Source organism: Nerophis ophidion, linkage group LG17 (assembly GCF_033978795.1).
Source record: "Nerophis ophidion isolate RoL-2023_Sa linkage group LG17, RoL_Noph_v1.0, whole genome shotgun sequence".
NCBI lineage: Eukaryota > Metazoa > Chordata > Actinopteri > Syngnathiformes > Syngnathidae > Nerophis > Nerophis ophidion.
This window is the reverse complement of record NC_084627.1, coordinates 35,848,650-35,871,556: the sequence shown is the minus strand read 5'-3', so window position 1 is coordinate 35,871,556 and position 22,907 is coordinate 35,848,650. Positions and strand designations below refer to the sequence as shown.

General features: G+C 40.8%; 1 protein-coding gene across 1 annotated transcript in view; it reads right to left on the bottom strand.

Moving 5' to 3' along the window:
* The window catches only part of hmgcs1 (3-hydroxy-3-methylglutaryl-CoA synthase 1 (soluble)), a 39,218-nt gene that overhangs the window by 14,813 nt on the left and 1,498 nt on the right, over positions 1-22,907 (bottom strand). Inside the window, exons 2-7 of the mRNA XM_061876854.1 lie at positions 13,781-14,229; positions 11,157-11,282; positions 7,633-7,797; positions 3,053-3,221; positions 2,159-2,329; positions 861-967 (exon numbers count right to left, since the gene is read on the bottom strand). Coding sequence (XP_061732838.1) covers positions 861-967; positions 2,159-2,329; positions 3,053-3,221; positions 7,633-7,797; positions 11,157-11,282; positions 13,781-14,228 — 1,186 coding nt within the window. The 5' untranslated portion in view covers position 14,229. The remainder of the gene's footprint in view (positions 1-860; positions 968-2,158; positions 2,330-3,052; positions 3,222-7,632; positions 7,798-11,156; positions 11,283-13,780; positions 14,230-22,907) is intronic.

The following is a 22,907-nucleotide window of genomic DNA, read 5'->3' as shown; positions in this document are numbered from 1 at the left end:
AAGGGGCGCTGGAAGCCGGCAGACCCGTCAGATATCCTGTTCTGTATCCCTGTAATGTTTGTCTGATCTTGAATGGGATTATGCTGAAAATTTTAATTTTCCTGAAGAAACTCTCCTGACGGAATAAATAAAGTACTATCTAATCCATCTAATATTACGGTTGTATGTTCGACATATTCCCACTTGAAGCCAAACCACCACCAGACGATGGACCCCCTGCTGTTTTTCTTGGGAATTAATTTTTTGTTCATTTGTTTCCAGATTCACAGCTTCTCTCTCTCGTATTACCACTCACACGGCCCCGCTAGCATCACAGCTAACGTTACCCATGCCACAACCTCTCTGCTTTGCGAGGGCGTATAGGAGAGACAAGAAAGAGTGAAGAAGAGCCTGTAGTGTGACACTTGCAGCTAAAAGCAACTGCGTGAGAACGTATACTCGGATATCACGATATAGTCATTTTCTATATCGCACAGAGACAAACCTGCGATATATCGAGTATATCGATATATCGCCCAGCCCTACTATGCAACCTCAAAATTACAACAAAAATATAACGCCATAATCATGGTTGATCGGTATCAGCATAGATCCCTGATTGGAACATCCATAAACCATACATACACCTAAATCTAACAAGTGGGGTGGAAGGTTGCAGAACATTTTAACTTTATAATGAACTTGTCATCAGTGCCCATGATTGAGGTCATCTACAGTTTTTTTGGCACCATGACATGGTTTGAAGCACTCTTTGGATCAACAAAATGTGAAAGTGCAAAATAAAAACATATGAAGATGACAATCATGCCTACAATGAGCGTGTCAACTTCTGAACACAAGTGTGATTGCAGGCCACTTACCGGGTGTGTGATCTTGTGAGACCCTGAGAGAATATAACGTTGCTGCACATCCTGATCCATAAGAGAAGAGCCCAATCCTCTGACCTGCCAACTGTGATGATGTGTGTCTGGAACACAAAATGATAAGTTCTTGTTTGATAACTGCACATGTAAACACATTCATGAAGCTGATGTGTGCTTACTGTGTAGCTCTTGGTAAATCGCTAATGCTAATCAGAAGCATGCATATTGCTTATCCAATAAGGAACGTATATTAACAACTAATAAGCATCAAGATAGCTTGAAGAGTGGAGCCTTACTTTAATTTTGAGTGCTTTCTATCAGGCCTGCTTCAATGGCGTGTCTAGGGTGTGGCCAGGGGTAATCAGACCAGTGGGGTGGGATGTGGGGTGGAGCAGGTTTGAAGCAGTGTTTTTTGAACTATGGTACATGTACCACTTGGGCTCCATCCAGTGGTACACCAAAAATGTCACTAATTCAGGTGGCCGAAGATTTTCCCCAAATTTTTTTAGACCACGGTTTTACAAATTCCAGTGCCATCCAAATCCAACAGGTGAAGTCTACCAAAGTTAGAACTGATCACATGCCTCACACAAGTGACATCGACAGAAAATGGATGGATGGCTAGATATTTCTGAAGGATTACAACCCTTTTAGGAGGTCAGGAAAGTAAACAAGTTAGGAATGGTTCACATACTTTTAATATTCAATGTTTATCGATTAGATTTCAAATTTAAGTGGTAGGCAATCAAGAGCCTTTTGTATTACTTTGCGTCACGTAACTTGCGTAGAATGTGTTGTGGCAGTTGCGGATTTCACTAATGCGGCGGTTTGAGGAAACACTCGGTTCACGTTTTTAACGGTGAACTACCAACATGAAAATGCTAATCAGGAAGTGTTTAGAGTTTATTGGCTTTGTAAATATACTGAGACAATGTCTAAGTTTATTGTGTTATTCATTCACAGCACTATTTTTTTTAATTAAAAATTTCAACTAACGAAGTGTTTTGCCAAGAGGATTATTTGTAACGTGTACATTTTCAGAATGTGCTTGTTCAATTTTTGGCCAAAGTAAAACAAAGAAAACAATCTGAAGTTGTCCCTATTTTTAAGTCTAATGCAATGATTTTACCAGTCCAGCCCACATGGGAATATATTTTCCGCAATGCAGCCCCCTGAGTTAAAATGAGTTTGACACCCCTGATCTAGACGCAGTCCGCTACTTATAAGTGTGATTGAGCCGGTGCGGAGGCTTCAACCGGACGTTGTACAATAATGTATTTTAAGCAAAGACTTACTGTGCAATGAGTGATGCCAGGCAGCCGTACACTGAGGGAGTGTACATGTTTCCATTCTGGTTGGAGATGAGCAAGGACAGTTTGGTTTTTCTTTCAAACAGGTCTGTACTGGCCTTCATAAAAGCCTTCTCAACATCACGGTCAAAGTAGGTCTCTTCTGGCTTCACATCTCTAAACAAAGCAAACAAAAAAAATACTTCACATTCATGATGAGAACATATAAAAACAAACCTAATGATTGTCAATGTGTCACAAAAATCAAAACCAGGAGGTGTTGGTTTCAGATGACTGGTGACCATCCCTGATGAAGCTATTTGAAATGATGTGTTAAATGTGTTCTTTTCATGCTTAAATATAACACGTCAAAAAGTTGTGTGAATGTCATGTGTCTTTGGATGTTGCCATTCATCCAGGCCATTGTATTCTCAGGGCCTTCAATCAATCGCAACTAGACCGTTTGGTTTGTCTTCGCCTCTCATCCAAGTAGGCTTCATCAGTTCATGCTCATATACTTAGATAGGTAAGATCTAGTCTAGCAGTTGGTGCCAAAATTCTAATTTAGTCCAGTTGCGATCTATTGAATGCCCTGAAAAGTAAATGTGCTTGTTAACAGCAAGGCTACACACATGCACTACTAATAGTCCTGCTGCCTTAGTGAAAAGTTTATTGATAAAGGCGTATTGTGCTTACAGTAGATTTGGCTTGAAAATATTGGCTTTGCAAATTCCATCCATCCATTTTCTACTGCTTATTCCCTTTAAGGTCGCGGGGGCGCTTGTGCCTATCTCAGCTACAATCGGGCGAAAGGCGGTGTACACCCTGGACAATTCGCCACCTCATCGCAGGCTTTGCAAATTAAAGGGTCAAATAAAAAGTGGAGTAAACCGTGCTCACCTGAAAGCATCAAGGCCACTAAAGGGTCCTGTGTCAGTGTCGGGGCTGGGATGGCTCAGGAAGTCGTTCAGCATCAGTCTAGCCAAAGACTTCTGCACCAGCTTGCAATATGGCGAGTGAAAGACAAGAAAGCCAAAATCCTCCAAAGAGAATTGCTTGTCCACACTCTCTGTCAGAGAAGAAAACAAAAATTACTTATTTTTTCTGTCTTTTTTTGCTGGTTTGAGAAAATAAAAAACAGGACTCAAAAACAAAGCATGAGTGCATTTTAATTAGAATACCAATAAAAATTAATTTACTAGAAGTTAAATTTGAAAACTCAAAATCGTATATTCTATTGATTCACTGCATACTTCTTTCAAATATTTTAAGAAGGGACTTCTTAATTGTGATGATTTTGATGACAAACGCAAAAATATTGTCATTCCACATGTATCATATCTGTCTGTAAAATTCTGAATTTTTTTTTACCAACACAATATCCAAATACACTTGAAACTAGGCAACACCCTTAGACAGAGACTAGTGCATCATAATGACCAGACCCTCACCCAGAAAAACAATTTGGTGTATGCTATCCAGTGAAATGAATGCACTATATTGGGGAAATAAGACAACCACTAAGCTGACGTATGGCAAAGCATAGATGGGTGAACTCTTTTGGCCAAAATTCAGCTGTTTACCTGCACCTCAAGGAGAAACAGCACTCTTTTAAGAACAAAAACATACAAATTCTGGACAGGGAGGACAAACGGTCTGAAAGGGAAGTGAGGGAAGACATCTGCGTAAGGGCTGAAAAATCATCTGTAGAATATTGTAGCAAATATACACTTAAATACGGTACACGACACGTAAGTTCACGCTTTCTTTTCAACCTTTGCTCTGTTTGAGCACAAATTCATGTGTCGGACTGACTCCGAGCAAGGGCTTCTTATTGTGAAAACACCATGAAATTGTTATGGCTATTATAATGTTGACTCTGTGTTCCATCCATGAATCCATTTTCTACCACGTGTCCCTCTCGGGGTCGCGGAGGTAGTGGAGCCTATCCCAGATGCATTTGGGCGGAAGGCAGCATACACCTTGGACAAGCCGCCACCTCATTGCAGGGCCAAAACAGATAACCCCCCACCATAAACTTCAAAACTAATTTTAATGACAAACAAAACCCCTTTTTACCATGAATTGATTTACGTGGACAAATTGAACAATTAAACAAATTGAAAAACTTGGGTGTTACAATTTAGTGGTCAATTGTATGGAATATGTACTGTATAATCTACAAATAACATTTTCAATCGATCAATTAATCAATCCCTCGTATCAACGAATGGCTCCGAAAAGGCCGTGTTGTGCCAAAGCCACCTAGACTGTCATCCCTTGGACACACCACCTTCGTGCGACCATGAAGTTGTCTGGCCCTGATCGACTTTGTTTAGAATGGACTATAAGATATAATTGCCAACCCTCCCGCATTTTCCGGTAGACTCCCGAAATTCAGCGCCTCTCCCGAAAAACCTCCCTGAAGAAATTTTCTCCCGAAATTCAGGCCACGCCCCCTCCAGCTACATGCGGACCTGAGTGGGGACAACCTGTTTTCACGTCCGCTTTCCTGTTAAATAAACAGCTTGCCTGCCCAATCACGTTACAACATCTACGGATTAAAACAAAAAAAACTGCACACACAAGGAGACGAAGCAGAAGAACGAGGAAGTTACAGCCACGGCGACGCCGTCTGTAATAGAGTGATTCAATCAATCAATGTATATTTATATAGCCCTAAATCAACAATGACATCCTCGGTAGAGCCCACATAAGGGCAAACAAAACTCACCCCAGTGGGACGTTGGCGACAGTGACTATGAGAAACCTTCTATGTTGTCTGTCGTCATCTCCTGGTGAATGTTGGCTATAGCGTTATGGGGTTGCTTTTTGATTGGCCAACGAGTTACGTGGTGTTGCGCACCTGACGGCAAGTGACTCTCGCCACTACGCAAATGGCAGAACAAAGGTTACTCAACTAGTGAAAGGTAAGTGTTGTTTTTTTAGTAACCAGCAAGCACAGTACAGTTAGTGAACAACTGTGTTTTTATTACTGTGTATTTGATAGGTGCCGTCTGAAATTCAACTATTTCTTTTATCTATACATATAATAAAATAAATATATATAGCTAGAATTCACTGAAACTCAAGTATCACGCACACGCACACACACACGCGGGTGGTGGTTCCTCTCTTTAAGAAGGGGGACCGGAGGGTGTGTTCCAACTATCGTGGGATCACACTCCTCAGCCTTGCCGGTAAGGTTTATTCAGGTGTACTGGAGAGGGGGCTACGCCGGATAGTCGAACCTCGGATTCAGGAGGAACAGTGTGGTTTCCGTCCTGGTCGTGGAACTGTGGACCAGCTCTATACTCTCTGCAGGGTCCTTGAGGGTGCATGGGAGTTTGCCCAACCAGTCTACATGTGCTTTGTGGACTTGGAGAAGGCATTCGACCGTGTCCCTCGGGAAGTCCTGTGGGGAGTGCTCAGAGAGTATGGGGTATCGGACTCTCTTATTGTGGCGGTCCGCTCCCTGTACGATCAGTGCCAGAGCTTGGTCCGCATTGCCGGCAGTAAGTCGAACACATTTCCAGTGAGGGTTGGACTCCGCCAAGGCTGTCCTTTGTCACCGATTTTGTTCATAACTTTTATGGACAGAATTTCTAGGCGCATTCAAGGCGTTGAGGGGTTCCGGTTTGGTGACCGCAGGATTAGGTCTCTGCTTTTTGCAGATGATGTGGTCCTGATGGCTTCATCTGACCGGGATCTTCAGCTCTCACTGGATCGGTTCGCAGCCGAGTGTGAAGCGACCGGAATGAAAATCAGCACCTCCAAGTCCGAGTCCATGGTTCTCGCCCGGAAAAGGGTGGAATGCCATCTCCGGGTTGGGGAGGAGACCCTGCCCCAAGTGGAGGAGTTCAAGTACCTAGGAGTCTTGTTCACGAGTGAGGGAAGAGTGGATCGTGAGATCAACAGGCGAATCGGTGCGGCGTCTTCAGTAATGCGGACGTTGTACCGATCCGTTGTGGTGAAGAAGGAGCTGAGCCGGAAGGCAAAGCTCTCAATTTACCGGTCGATCTACGTTCCCATCCTCACCTATGGTCATGAGCTTTGGGTCATGACCGAAAGGATAAGATCACGGGTACAAGCGGCCGAAATGAGTTTCCTCCGCCGTGTGGCGGGACTCTCCCTTAGAGATAGGGTGAGAAGCTCTGCCATCCGGGAGGAACTCAAAGTAAAGCCGCTGCTTGTTCACATCGAGAGGAGCCAGATGAGGTGGTTCGGGCATCTGGTCAGGATGCCACCCGAACGCCTCCTAGGGAGGTGTTTAGGGCATGTCCAACCGGTAGGAGGCCACGGGGAAGACCCAGGACAAGTTGGGAAGACTATGTCTCCCGGCTGGCATGGGAACGCCTCGGGATCCCCCGGGAAGAGCTAGACGAAGTGGCTGGGGAGAGTTAAGTCTGGGTGTCCCTGCTTAGGCTGTTGCCCCCGCGACCCGACCGCGGATAAGCGGAAGAAGATGGATGGATATATATATATATATATATATATATATATATATATATATATATATATATATATATATATATATATATATATATTTATTTATATGAAATACTCGAGTTGGTGATTTGTAGATGTAAATATACCCCTCCCCTCTTAACGGCGCCCCCGACCACGCCCCCGCCCCACCCCGACCTCCCGAAATCGGAGGTCTCAAGGTTAGCAAGTATGCTATAAGATGAAAGAATAATTATTGATCGGGGCTCATTTCATGCGGTCATAGCTCGCTGATTGCGGATTGAGACGAATACTGATTTTGCCTGTGACCTTTGCAAACAAAATGTTGTCAAATCTTTGAAAGAAGTCCTGGCCTCTGACTGTTCAATCGAAGAACGCGGATAGAACCTAAGCTCCCTAAACAGAGGATGTGGTCTGCAACACCACCTATCTCCCACATATATCCTGCAATTTAGCCTCCAACAAATAACAGGAGTTAGAAACATTGGTCAAAGATGCTCCTTTTTGCCATTTGTTTGCAACTGAATGGAATGCTAACATTATTGAGTCGATAGTGGTGGATCCACTATTGACTCATTTTAGGCCGATAGTGGTGGATCCACAGTGACCGATCTGCCAAACAATACCATAATGCAACAAAGGGAAATTACACTTTTAACGACAGTCGTTGGCATCAAGATTGCTCGTTTGCATCTCAGCAGTTGTTTTTCTTACTACAATAGGGTGGAACCATCCTTGCCCAGGCACACTCCCCTGGTGTTGAAGTATAAATATTTGGGGTTTTGGCACCAATGGCTAGACTAGATCTGACCAATCTAAGTCTATGAGCATGAACTGATTGAAGCTCGGAGAGGGGAAACGTCTGGAAAAACATGCATGTTGAAAGAACTGTAGAAGGTGCTAACCCCCCCAGAGAGGTCAGAGACAAGATTAAGATTCACAACCTCCAGCTTGCGAGGCAGAAACTTTCACCGTATCACTCAGTCAATTTCAGTTACTTTTTCCCAACTAACCTCTTTGCCACTGAGCATGGATCTTATTTCGGTAGAGCGAGTAACAGCGGTCCAAGGCACTCAGGTAACACTCGATGGACAGCTTGCCATCCACCACAGGATACTCCGACATCAGGTTAGGTTTGTAAAAGTCGTACGCATGCTGCATGTGCGTTCCTCGTAGACCTGTACAAGACACAAAGTTTGTGATCACTACAACTCGTGTTTTTTTCGAGGAACCTCAGTTTATATAAATACATGCATGTACGCAGTCGAACTTGGCCAGCTGTATTGCAGTCGTTCCTTTATAGTTATATTCGACTAAGATTCAGAATAAAAAGCAATAAGACTACAAAATAATTCAAACTGTAAGGGACGGCGTGGCGCAGTGGAAGAGTGGCCGTGCACAACCCGAGGGTGACTGGTTCAAATCCCACCCAGAACCAACCTCGTCACGTCCGTTGTGTCCTGAGCAAGACACTTCACCCTTGCTCCTGATGGGTGCTGGTTGGCGCCTTGCGTGGCAGCTCCCTCCATCAGTGTGTGAATGTGTGTGTGAATGGGTAAATGTGGAAGTAGTGTCAAAGCGCTTTGAGTACCTTGAAGGTAGAAAAGCGCTCTACAAGTACAACCCATTTAATTCTCTGGATCCTTGTACTTTACCACAAATAAACATAGTATGTTAGACAGGGGGTGTCCAAAGTACCTGAAGCTGTTTTTTTATTGACCCTCAGCAAAATCTAAAATAATATCAATTCATTAAAGGCTATTTTTTGTTTTTTCAGTAAATTTTGGGCCATCATTTTTGTTGTGGCTCCATTTTACAGGATTTATCCAAAGAAAGTTTTTTTCATGTTAAATTTTAAAATGCCCATTTTTTTCATTAGTGTATGATACACTTGCAGTTATTCCACAATGCATGAAGCCAAACAGGACACAAAAAAGTCATTTTTTCAAAAGGGCATAATTATTTTGCATACATATTATTTTACTTACTTTGCTCAATTCTCTTGAGCTCTTAACAAAAATACCAAATCAAATGTGTTTTTATTATTTTAACCCTTTGAAGGGCTTTTGATCACATGATGTCACAGCTTTAAATAATATAAATTTGGACAACATGACTTATTTTACAAATTAAAACCTGGGACATTATCTGATCAAAAGTCCTTTAAAAAAGGTCAGAATTTAAATAAAAGACATTTCATGTTTGATATGTTTATTCAGGACGGAAATAAAAAAAAATGTGAGCAAATAAAAAGTAAAAAAAAAATATGAATACAAAAGTTGTTGCGCCCTTCAAAAAAATTAGGACTTTTATGTCCTGTTTGGCTTTGAAAATACAGCTGGAGGGTCATGACAAAAAAAAAAAAATCACGTTTATTTTGAGTGACATTGTAATCACGATTAAATATTAATTTGAGTCTTTATTGTAGCACCAAAACTCAACTTTCAATAAAGTAAAAAAAAAAACCTGGATATAAATTAATAGGGAATAAACCACAACAAGTAAAGTAATAGCAACAGCAATAACAATTAATTTAAATAACAATAAAAAAAAACAAGAAAATTAAATACTTACAGTTAGTTATAAATTCAGGTTTCTTTACCTTTAACAGTTATTTTACCACCATAAAGTGTGTGCTTTTGTGTCAAATAAAATCCCTGTTAGTTAAATGCAAAAATCAACACTTATTGGTACAATACATTTTTTGACAATTTTGACCAGTATTTTAGGTCTAAGCATAATAATTGTATAAATATATCAAAAAGTGCTTCAAGTACATCATGCTTGTTGTGTAAGGTACTTTTTTGAAACCTTTATTTTGTTAGCGGAGTCAGACCGGGTGTAGCGCACAGTGCTATTATTATGAAGGGGAGAAGTGTGCTGTGCTGTTGTTCTGAGCTTAATGAGGAAAGAGGCAACTTGAAACAGTAAATAAAATAAAAAAAATAAAAGAGGGAGCCTCTCATGTTGTAACCACTGTTTGTAGATTAATGTTATATCGATGATGTTGTTACAACAAAAGCAGATGATGTGTTGTAGGTAGGGTTGTCCCAATACTAATATTTGGGTACCGGCACCAAAATTAGTTTCGAAACTTGTCTAAATAAAGGGGACCAGAAAAAATGGCATTATTGGCTTTTTTTTAACCAATAATCTTATGGTTAATTAAACATATGTTTCTCATTGCAATCGAAGAACAATATTGGCCTTAAATGAAATAATGAACACACTAAACAACTTTTTTTAGTAGTAAGTAAACAAATTTATGTCTCTGCTAACGAGTGTAATGAAGCATGTGTAGCTATTCCTCGTCCTGTAGAGATGATACTTGTAAGAAACTTACTTTATTCGTCACCAAGGAGGCAAGGATTAGTGATTTAGAAGTAGCTAAAACACTGCCGACTCCGGATGGATGTTAGCTGCTAGCCATGTCTTAAAGCACCTCTTCCTGAGGCCGTTTCGGTGTCACTTTTATCATCAGTTTTTAGACCATAATGCATCCATTCTCCCTTTTCAGTCTGCACACCTTGTCTGCCTGTTAGTACTCGGTGATTTTGTGCTGCCTAACACGCTCCTCTGCTCATAAATATAGCAGTGTCATGCCAGTTAAGAAAAAAATATATAAAAATTGGGTACCGGTATTTTTAAAACAGAGTATAGTACCGTTTTGGATTAATTAGTGCCACGATACTATTACACCCTATTTGTGGGTGTATTGATTGTTCTTGCTAGTTTTAGCTTCGTAGTTTAGTTTCTGTTTGAAGTAGCCGCATCAACATGGAGTTCAGGACGGCCAGCGATCTGAGATTGTGCCACGAACATTCCACTAATACCAGGAAGGTCTCGGAGATGCTGAATGTGGGTCTTAAACAAAGACTGGTGGGAAAGAGCTGTTTTGAAATGAGTTTTTGGATAGAGAATGGAAAGAAAATGTTAAATGACTCAAAGTTCCTTGAAAAAGCTCTGTGGATTGATGGAATGAGTTATTGGTGTGAAGGAAAAGACTTTCTGCCCTAATACAGCTTCAAATGAGGGTTGTTATTGTTCTGTACTAGCTTGACAATTTTGTGGAAAACAGAGTCACTGCTAATCAGTTTGGAGTGCAAAAATCCAGCATGGAAAGGTTTGCGTAAGCTTTCTTATTTGCCATGTAAGATACCCGCTTCATTCTCTTTCATGATATCACATATTTGTTCTGGAGTCCGAATAAAGCCGAAATTCTCTATATCCTTAGCTACCTTCTTAATAAAATCTGTTCCCCCCCCTGGTTTTCAATCGCATAATCTAGGTGTGTTTGTCCAACTTTTCAAAAGCCAATCGTGATCAAATTGGGTGTTTCATGGTGTTTTTGCTTGTATAGTACTTTTTTTAAGCCAAATTAATTTCAGAAATCCAACCAAATTAATGCATTGAAACATAGTCACTGACAGTGACAGCCTATCACTACTTATCAGAGTCGACCAATTGAGTGGGGGTCTTATCACATACAGGATGATAGTAATCATGGTATGTGTTACTAATTAATAAACTTTCTGACCTCGCTCAAAGGCTAAAGGAGCATTAGGCCCAACCAGCATCGCCACGGCGCCAGCGCCCCCTGTAGGTCTGGCACTTCCTGAGGCGTAGACTGCAATGTCCCCTGCAACAACCAAGGCATAGCGGCCTGCAGGAAGAAAAACAGATAATCATTAAAAATCAATCTGTCTAAAGACCAAACAAATAACTAACAATGCACAATTCAGTTCAGTTTGTAGTTTGTTTTGAACATGCATACAATATAATTACAATTTATTACATCACATTTTTCCAGTTATTTCATTACAGCGTGTCTGAAAAGGAGTAGGAAGAAGCAGAGTTTATTTAATCCTACCCCTTTTCATATCAAAGTTTTATACAATGTCATCTTGGAGATTAATGAGATTATCTCATTTATAAAGAAAAGAAAAAAAAAGGTTTACTATGTTTAGCATAATTCTTCTTTTTACTTTGTGAACACTTGTAGTTTGAACAGTTTCTTAAACTGAATCATATCAGTGTTTCGTTTGATTTCCATGCTTAATCGATTCCATAATTCAATTCCACATACAGATATGGTAAAGGTTTTAAGTGTTGTACGAATGTTTAAAATTAGATTTTCCTCTTTTGTTGAGAAGAACTGTTGTACATTCTTGGGTAGCACGTTAAAGTTTGCTTTGTAAATGATTTTAGCTTTTTGCAAAAGCACCAAGTCATTGAATTTCAATATTTTTAGTCAATAAATTAAGGGTTTGTGAGGTCTCTATATCAAACATTATTTATTGTTGTAAATGATCTTTTCTGTAACACCGTTAGTGAATGAAGTGCACATTTGTAGTCCTTTACCCATATTTAGAATAACTCAGATATGGTAACAATAGCCAGCGTAGGAATATTGAGTGATTTTTGGTCCAGAACATATTGTGCTTTTTTCATTATTGACATTTCTTGCTACTTTGTTATATATATTTTTACATGAGTTCCCCAGTTCATTTTATCATCTAATATTACACCCCAAAATGTGTTCTCTTTTACCCTTTAAATATCTACTCAGTCTATTTGTATTTGAATTTCCCTTCTATTGGTAACAAATCATTTTACTGAGATTCAAGTCAGATTTTGTCAAATCATCTTTTTAATTTCTTCTGTTATTTGCATTAGCTTTAGCTGCATACCTTTTTAACAATTAACATTTTCACGCCACATCTTATTGTTTATATTCACCTAATATCACGTCCTGCTATGCAAGGCTCTTAGTGATGGACCAGTCAGCACCTGTTGTCATAGCGTGATATATATCCATCCATCCATCCATCCATTTTCTACCGCTTATTCCCTTTCGGGGTCGCGGGGGGCGCTGGCGCCTATCTCAGCTACAATCGGGCGGAAGGCGGGGTACACCCTGGACAAGTCGCCACCTCATCGCAGGGCCAACACAGATAGACAGACAACATTCACACTCACATTCACACACTAGGGCCAATTTAGTGTTGCCAATCAACCTATCCCCAGGTGCATGTCTTTGGAAGTGGGAGGAAGCCGGAGTACCCGGAGGGAACCCACGCATTCACGGGGAGAACATGCAAACTCCACACAGAAAGATCCATACTGTATTCTCAAAGAAAAATGCCACATGCTTGCGTTTTTTAGGCTGTTGGGACCATTCAAATTGTGAAAATAATAAAAAGTTACACTTGAGTTCCTTGTGAGGTTACCAAGAATGCCCAAAGATGTCAAGATTTTACAAAAGACGACCAGAAAAGTGGCACGCACTACAGTCCCAAGAGAGCAAAGCCAAGAAGTGTACTAGTTTTCAGTGATCACCTCATTAAAAGGCTTGTTTGATATACTTTTAATATTAAATCATTCAAGTATTATCTTGATATTATTAGTGTTTTATCTTTTTTGTGAGTTCTTAAAATGCATTTTTGCTACGTGTGTTTTGTAAACCTCCAACTCGGCGAGTGTGAACAAAAGAAATCAAATGTGAGCTAAACCTGAAAGACTTTTATGCTTTTACCAAAGGCAGCAATCATAAATGAAGTTTTCAGTACATACACAATGTTGACATAGATAGTTATATTTTGATAAAGACGGGAAAAAAACAGTTACCGGTATACTTGTAAACGGCGCATGCAACAACAAGGTAACAACAAACAGGGCTGTAGACGTGAAGTTAAATCATTAAGTGTAACCTCTCCCAAGCAAAAACGATGCATGATTTATCCGGGAGAGTCTTGATAACTACCGTATTTTTCGGACTATAAGTCGCAGTTTTTTTTCATAGTTTGGCCGGGGGTGCGACTTGTACTCAGGAGCGACTTATGTGTGAAATTATTACACTGTGATTGCATGCATCAGGTGTTCATTCAAGGCTAAGGCAAAACATTGAGATATATATCGTGTATCGTGATATAGCCTAAAAATATTGAGATATTAATAAATGGCCATATCGCCCAGCCCTAATTGCATTGCATAATTTCCTTTTTTTTTTTGCCTTTAGTGGTAAAATCTGAGCCCCTTGCGTATTCAGAATATTTGCACGCTGTTTGCGACCCAGTAGCCATGTTGGTTTGGTGGCCCACCACTTCGTTAACTTCCGTTTAAAAGTCACGTGACTGAATACAACCTATCATGTCCACTCACCATCCCAGGAGCTGGACTCCACCCAATTGACAGCATTGAAGAGCGCAGCCGTCCCGCCGTAACAAGCGTTGGTGGTGTCAATCCCCTCCACGTTGCTGTTACCAGAATCCTCAAACAACTGCATGAGGACCGTCTTCACTGACTTGGATTTGTCAATAATGCTCTCAGTGCCAACTTCCAAGCGACCAATGCTGTCATAGGACAGGCTGTTCCTCTCCATCAGCCTTTGGACCACGGTCAGGCACAGGGAGTTTATGTCCTCACGGTCTGAACAGAAGCCCATGCGCGCTTGACCCAATCCCACGGTGTATTTCCCAGATGGAACGCCATCAAACTGCTCCAGTTCAGCCTGATCCACATACTGGGATGGGAAGTACAGTTCCATGGCAATAATACCCACATCTTTTGGCCATGGTCCTAAGCAGTTGATTGAGGCGGATCCAGGCATCCTGTACAGGTTAACAGGGTCATTCATTGTTAGACAATTCAACAGAATGAGGGCTTACCTACAGTAGACACACTTAAAAGTAGAGTTTGTTGGCATGAGTGCTTATAAATCGTATTCACGCACTCAAGTACAGTTCTGTGGCTCCTGAACAGTTCAAAGAGGTAGGCCTGATATAATTGTTCACATATACATTTCATATAACCGTGTAAGTGTTTTCTTTGATCCATGTTTCCCTACAGCTTTTAACCAAATGTTGAAAAGGGAACTGCACTTTTTTTGAAACTGTGTCTATCATTTACAATCCCTAAGTGAGACAAGAACAAACAGGTTTTTCCTTTTTTATGCATTCCAACTTGTAAATAAAAGCTAGCAAAAGTTAGCTAAAAATGGAACCAATGGTCCTCGCTAAATCCCGCTTCCAAACCCCGCAATCGTTTTTTATCGTTCATATAATTCATAACAACATGTAATGCTTACGTATTTTGCACATTTTAAGCATTAGGCGGCGCATTAATTTCACATCACAACTTTTGCTTTTCCCTTCAAAAACGCAACTACTCATGACATATTTTGTGAGAGACAACAAAAGACTACTTTGGGACAAATTATAATCCAGAAACATATATATATTTTTAGGCCAAAATATAAGGAGGATAAGCAACAGGTTTTAGAAACTGTGTACTAAACAGATGCAGCTTTAGAGAACCACTAATCATCCATCAGTATTGCTAAGGGCTGTACAAAAAAATACAAACTACTAACAAAAGAAAAACAATCACTTACTGTACGATGTCTGCTCACTTAGATGCTGACTGATAGGAATTTAATATCTTTCCTTTCAAATTAAGAATTAATCATAATCCCCGCAAGGGGTAAAAAAAAAGTGAGCGTCCTTTCGTCTATTTCTTGCAATTTCCGGATTTAGTTGGATGTCAAAGGTGACCAACTTCTCGGTTTATGGCAACAACCTTCTACTGAACAAGTGAGAAGAATTATTTATAATCTAGAATTAACTTTTACCAATTTATCAATCAATCAATCAATGTTTACTTATATAGCCCTAAATCACTAGTGTCTCAAAGGGCTGCACAAACCACCACGACATCCTCGGTAGGCCCACATAAGGGCAAGGAAAACTCACACCCAGTGGGACATCGGCGACAATAATGACCCAGTGGGACGTCGGTGACAATGATGACTATGAGAACCTTAGAGAGGAGGAAAGCAATGGATGTCGAGCGGGTCCAACATGATACCGTGAAAGTTCAATCCACAATGGATCCAACACAGTCGCGAGAGTCCAGTCCAAAGCGGATCCAACACAGCAGCGAGAGTCCCGTTCACAGCGGAGCCAGCAGGAAACCATCCCAAGCGGAGGCGGATCAGCATCGCAGAGATGTCCCCAGCCGATATACAGGCAAGCAATACATGGCCACCGGATCGGACCGGACCCCCTCCACAAGGGAGAGTGGGACATAGAAGAAAAAGAAAAGAAACGGCAGATCAACTGGTCTAAAAAGGGAGTCTATTTAAAGGCTAGAGTATACAAATGAGTTTTAAGGTGAGACTTAAATGCTTCTACTGAGGTGGCATCTCGAACTGTTACCGGGAGGGCATTCCAGAGTACTGGAGCCCGAACGGAAAACGCTCTATAGCCCGCAGACTTTTTTTGGGCTTTGGGAATCACTAACAAGCCGGAGTCCTTTGAACGCAGATTTCTTGCCGGGACATATGGTGCAATACAATCGGCAAGATAGGATGGAGCTAGACCGTGTAGTATTTTATACGTAAGTAGTAAAACCTTAAAGTCACATCTTAAGTGCACAGGAAGCCAGTGCAGGTGAGCCAGTACAGGCTTAATGTGATCAAACTTTCTTGTTAAAAGTCTAGCAGCCGCATTTTGTACCAACTGTAATCTTTTAATGCTAGACATGGGGAGACCCGAAAATAATACGTTACAGTAGTCGAGGCGAGACGTAACAAACGCATGGATAATGATCTCAGCGTCTTTAGTGGACAGAATGGAGCAAATTTTAGCGATATTACGGAGATGAAAGAAGGCCGTTTTAGTAACGCTTTTAATGTGTGCCTCAAAGGAGAGAGTTGGGTCGAAGATAATACCCAGATTCTTTACCGTGTCGCCTTGTTTAATTGTTTGGTTGTCAAATGTTAGAGTTGTATTATTAAATAGAGGTCGGTGTCTAGCAGGACCGATAATCAGCATTTCCGTTTTTTTGGCGTTGAGTTGCAAAAAGTTAGCGGACATCCATTGTTTAATTTCATTAAGACACGCCTCCAGCTGACTACAATCCGGCGTGTTGGTCAGCTTTAGGGGCATGTAGAGTTGGGTGTCATCAGCATAACAGTGAAAGCTAATACCGTATTTGCGTATGATGTCACCTAGCGGCAGCATGTAGATGCTGAAGAGTGCAGGGCCAAGGACCGAACCCTGGGGAACTCCACACGTTACCTTGACGTAGTCCGAGGTCACATTGTTATGGGAGACACACTGCATCCTATCAGTAAGATAAGAGTTAAACCAAGACAGGGCTAAGTCTGACATACCAATTCGTGTTTTGATACGTTCTAATAAAATATTATGATCGACGGTATCGAAAGCAGCGCTAAGATCGAGGAGCAGCAACATAGATGACGCATCAGAATCCATCGTTAGCAATAGATCATTAGTCATTTTTGCGAGGGCTGTCTCCGTGGAGTGATTTGCCCTGAAACCGGATTGAAAGGTTTCACATAGATTGTTAGACGCTAAGTGTTCATTTAACTGCTCCGCAACAATTTTTTCAAGGATATTTGAAATAAAGGGAAGGTGAGACACCGGTCGGTAGTTTACCATGAGGTCAGGATCGAGGTTAGGTCTTTTAAGAAGAGGATGAATAACCGCTTTTTTGAATGCTAGGGGAACAGTGCCCGAGGAGAGTGATAAGTTTATAATATTTAGCACTGATGGACCTAATAATACAAAGAGCTCCTTGATCAGTTTCCCAGGAAGAGGGTCAAGTAAACATGTTGTCTGTTTTATTCCATTTACACGTTGTAACAATTCCTCTAATGTTATTTCCTCAAAACGAGAGAAACTATTTTGGAGGGCAGTATCCGCCGTATATACCATCGTATCAGTGTTAATAGAACCCCGTTGTAGTTGGGACGCATTGTCTTTAATCTCCTTTCTAATGACTTCAATTTTCTTACTAAAGAATTGCATAAAGTCATCAGCTGGGTGGGTTGAGCTACTGGAAGGGGTCCCTTGTTGGGTTAGCGATGCTACCGTACTAAACAAAAATTTAGGATCGTTTTTATTACGGTGGATGAGATTTGAGTAATATTTAGCTTTAGCTAAGGTAAGCATGCGTTTATAAGTTATTAAACCATCACTCCATGCTTGATGGTGCACCTCAAGTTTAGTCGTGCGCCATTTGCGTTCCAGCTTTCTACATAATAATTTCTGAGCTCTAGTTTCTTCTGTAAACCACGGGGTGCGCTTTTTTGGAGCCTTTTTTAACTTTAGCAGTGCTATGTTATCAATGGTTTCGCGCAGGGCGTCGTTAAAGTTGTTAGTGAGGTTATCAACAGAGCCCACATACTTTGGGAATGGTGCCATTACCGAGGGCAGTAGGTCAGCAAGAGTTGTCGTTGTGGCTGTATTAATGTTACGGCTGCTATAGCAGTTATTATTATTATTAGTTTGACGAACATGCGTCTGAACCTCGAATTTTATAAGGTAATGATCGGACAATACTTTAGTATACGGGAGTATCGTAACTTTGGAAACGGTGATACCCCTGACAAGCACTAGGTCTATCGTATTACCGTTGCGATGCGTGGGTTCATTTATTATTTGTGTGAGACCACAGCTATCAATTACAGTCTGGAGCGCTACGCACGGTGGGTCTGATGGGGTATTCATATGGATATTAAAGTCCCCCATTATGATTATATTATCGGCGTGTGTCACTAGATCAGCAACGAACTCTGAGAATTCATTGATAAAGTCCGAATAGGGCCCTGGGGGGCGGTAGATAACAGCCAGGTGTAGAGGCAGCGGTGTGACAGACCTCATAGTAAGCACCTCAAACGATTTATATTTATTATTTATGTTAGGACTAAGGTTAAAGTTTTCGTTGTATATTAGTGCGACCCCCCCACCCCTTTTAAGCGGACGGGCAATATGCGCATGTGTAAAGTTAGGAGGACATGCCTCATTTAGCGCAAAAAAGTCGTTTGGTTTAAGCCAGGTTTCGCTGAGACCGATGACGTTAAGATTGTTGTCTCTGATAATATCATTAACTAACAACGTTTTGGGAGACAATGATCTTATGTTTAAAAAACCTATATTATAGGTAGTGGGCTGTTTCAGGGAATTTTTGATCAAATTATCCGTAGTAGCAATATTAATAATGTTGTGTTTATTATGCCCAGTGCATTTAGTATAGTTACGACCATATCTAGGAATTGATACGACAGGAATTTTCCGATTGTTTGATTGTTGTTTTGATAAACTGCACGCATCATGGTTAGCCACCTCAGTAACGGGGATTTTCCGATTGTTTGTTTGTTGCTTTGATAAACTGCACGCATCATGGTTAGCAGCTTTGCATGTCAATATAGCATCATAAACTAGTTAGCGCTCTGTGATCGAGGTGCCATTAATAATAGATTGTCCACGTTAGCGCTTGCAATAACAATATCGCTAATACCTGGCTAATATTCAGGTCACCAGGTGTAAATAGGATTATTATTGGCGTTTTTTGGATGTGGAGGCACGTAAATAAGAAGGCCTACAAAGACGGTCAGAAAGCGGTTTGAAGTTGGTCTGTAAAACATAAAACTATGTAAGATTTGGACCAAAGAACCACCATTGCATGTCAAGCAGACCACAAGAAAGTGTTTTAATGTAGAAAACAAATAATATGGCCCATTCAAATGGGTGATGTTGATTTAAGATGAGTGTTTTGAGATAAAAGCTCTGTCACAAAACCAATTAAGCTCGTAGGTTGAGGTATTACTATACCACACACACACACACACACACACACACACACACACACACACACACACACACACACACACACACACACACACACACACACAACCTTCTTGAGACCTCAGAAAAATGCCTACCTCTTTAAGACCACCCTTTCTAGATATATAAAGATTTGTATTTACAACATAAATAATATGTACATGATATGCAAATATAAAAAAAAGGTAAGCTTTAAGTTCATTTGTTTGTTTTTATACATTTTTTGTAATTGGTTTTTAATCTTCATTATCGAGTTAAAGTTATTACAATATGTCTCTATACACATTTTTTTTAAATACATTTCTGCGGTCCTCTCCAAGGTTTCTCATTGTCATCCCACTGGGTTGAGTTTTTCCTTGCCCTGATGTGGGATCTGAACCGAGGATGTCGTTGTGGCTTGTGCAGCACTTTGAGACCATTGAGATTTAGGGCTATATAAAAAAACATTGATTAATGGTGTCTCAAGAAGGGTAGAAACACATGAACACACACACACACACACACACACACAACCTTCTTGAGACCTCAGAAAAATGCCTACCTCTTTAGGACCACCCTTTCTAGATATATAAAGATTTGTATTTACAACATAAATAATATGTACATGATATGCAAATATAAAAAAAAGGTAAGCTTTAAGTTAATTTGTTTGTTTTTATATATTTTTTGTAATTGGTTTTTAATCTTCATTATTGAGTTAAAGTTATTACAATATGTCTCTATACACATTTTTTTTAAATAAATTTCTGCGGTCCTCTCCAAGGTTTCTCATTGTCATCCCACTGGGTTGAGTTTTTCCTTGCCCTGATGTGGGATCTGAACCGAGGATGTCGTTGTGGCTTGTGCAGCACTTTGAGACCATTGCGATTTAGGGCTATATAAATAAACATTGATTGATGGTGTCTCAAGAAGGGTAGAAACACATGAACACACACACACACACACACACACACACACACACACACACACACACACCTTGGTGCAACATGCAAAGGCATGTTAGTGTCTGACACCACTGAGCATTTACCGGTTATAAGCATACTCCCGAATTTCAGTGCCCCTCAAAAAATCTCCCGAGGCAACCATTCTCCCAAATTTTTTCAGATTTCCACGCGGACAACAATATTGGGGGCGTGCCTTAAAGGCACTGCCTTTAGCGTCCTCTACAACCTGTCATCACGTCCGCTTTTCCTCCATTCAAAACAGCGCTTCGGCCCAGTCACATGATATATGAGGTTTTTAAAGACACTCATAAGTGAATGCAAAGCATACTTGGTCAACAGCCATACAGGTCACACTGAGGGTGGCCGAATAAACAACTTTAACATTGTTACAAAGATACGCCACACTGTGAACCCACACCAAACAAGAATGACAAACACATTCCGGGAGAACAGCCGCACCGTAACACAACAAATACCCCAATCCGATGCAGCACTAACTCTTCCGGGACGTTACAATACACCCCCGCTACCACCAAACCCCCACCCCCATCTACCTAATTCGTAGGTCTTGGTTGGCAAGTATTGTTATAAGACATTAAGTTCAAACTTTCATTAAATTGATTGATTGAAACATTTATAAGTAGATTGCACAGTACAGTACATATTCTGTACAATGGACCACTAAATGGTAACACCCAAATAAGTTTTTCAACTTGTTTAAGTCGGGGTCCACGTTAATCATCCGTCCATACATCCATTTTCTACCGCTTGTCCCTTTCGGGGTCCACGTAAATCAATTCATGGTAAATTAATATGTTTACAAACGCAAAACATTTTTAAAGTGCAAACGCAAACGGTTTGTTAGCAATGTGCGTCAATGATGTCCACAGCTCCTTAAAAGAGATAAGATAAACAAAACTGGGCTTGTGGGTAATCGACAAGAGGAGTAGGTGAAAGATCATTGGAGTTTCCCTTTAAACCAGGGGTCTCAAAGTCAATTTACCTGGGGGCCACTGGATGCAGAGTCTGGGTGAGGCTGGGCCGCAAGAAAAGATTTCTTAAAAAATGTTTTTGCATACTCCTCAACATGTCCAGTTGTAAAATAAGGTTTCAAATTGTATCCCTTGTGCACCGCAACGTTCTCTGTGCAAATAAGACACGTCGGGGTGCCGATGTGCCAAACAAACAAATATTGCATCTCCTACTTTTTCCTGGCACTGTCTTTGCTCATCAATAACCATTCTCTTCACTGTAGGCTTTGAAAAAGACATGTTTGGGGTTGTTGAATATATTCGTATTTAGCCGACGCACGGAGATTTATGTTATTTCCGCAATGTGTGTCCTTCCGCTTTTCCGCCCAACAGCAACACAGCGGTCGGCAGATAATAGCCGGGAAAGTACCGGGATAGCGAACGCAAAAAAGTGACGGCTCCCGCAGTGTTACCCGGCGTCATATAGAAATATATGTAGTGTTCATTGTATGAGGCAATGCAAAATAAACAATAAAAACAAACAAATAACGGTTTGAATTGGTCCAGGTTATCGGGGACTGTTATTACTGACGTACATCGTCTCCATGGCAATGTCTCTGTCGCAATCACTCATTTGCCACTTTTCCACTAACGTAGGGGTAGGCAACCCAGAACGCTGAAAGAGCCATTTTGGACCCAAATAACACAGGGCTGTCAAGCACCAATCATATAAAACTTGCGGGCCGCACTAACATTAAACTTTCATATTAAGGTGGGGGCCGCAAAATAACGTCTCGCGGGCCGCAATTGGCCCGCGTGTCTGAGACCCCTGCTTAAACTAATCTGTATGAATCTAGCCAAATGTGAAACGGTATAAACATTTGTTATTGTGACCAAAATGATGGCGTTATTGTTGAATGTGCTCAAAAAGTTATTTTACACACTGAAATATTTCCCTTTGCAACGTGCTGTGTTATTGGGTTAATTTACTGATGACCATGAATTTTGTTAACGTGGACCCCGACTTAAACAAGTTGAAAAACTTATTCGGGTGTTACCATTTAGTGGTCAATTGTACGGAATATGTACTGTTAATTAATTAATCAATCAGAAAAGTCGTTCACGAGCGGTCCTCATATCATCCTAATTTTCATACACATATACACACACATATGAAGTGAATTATATTTATATAGCGCTTTTTTCTAGTGACTCAAAGCGCTTTTACATAGTGAAACCCAATATCTAAGTTAGATTCCTTGGGCAAGACACTTTACCCACCTGTTCCCAGTGCCACCCACACTGGTTTAAATGTAACTTAGATATTGGGTTTCACTATGTAAAGCGCTTTGAGTCACTAGAGAAAAGCGCTATATAAATGTAATTCACTTCACTTCACATCTGCGATGAGGTGGTGAGGTGGCGACTTGTCCAGGGTGTACCCCGCCTACCGCCGGAATGCAGCTGAGATAAGCTCCAGTGACCCCCCCGCGACCCCAGAAAGGGACAAGCGGTAGAAAATGGATGGATGGATACAGTGGGGCAAAAAAAGTATTTAGTCAGCTACCGATTGTGCAAGTTCTCCCACTTAAAATGATGACAGAGGTCTGTAATTTTCATCATAGGTACACTTCAACTGTGAGAGACAGAATGTGAAAAAAAAATCCAGGAATTCACATTGTCCTTTCGGTCATGACCCAAAGCTCATGACCATAGGTGAGGA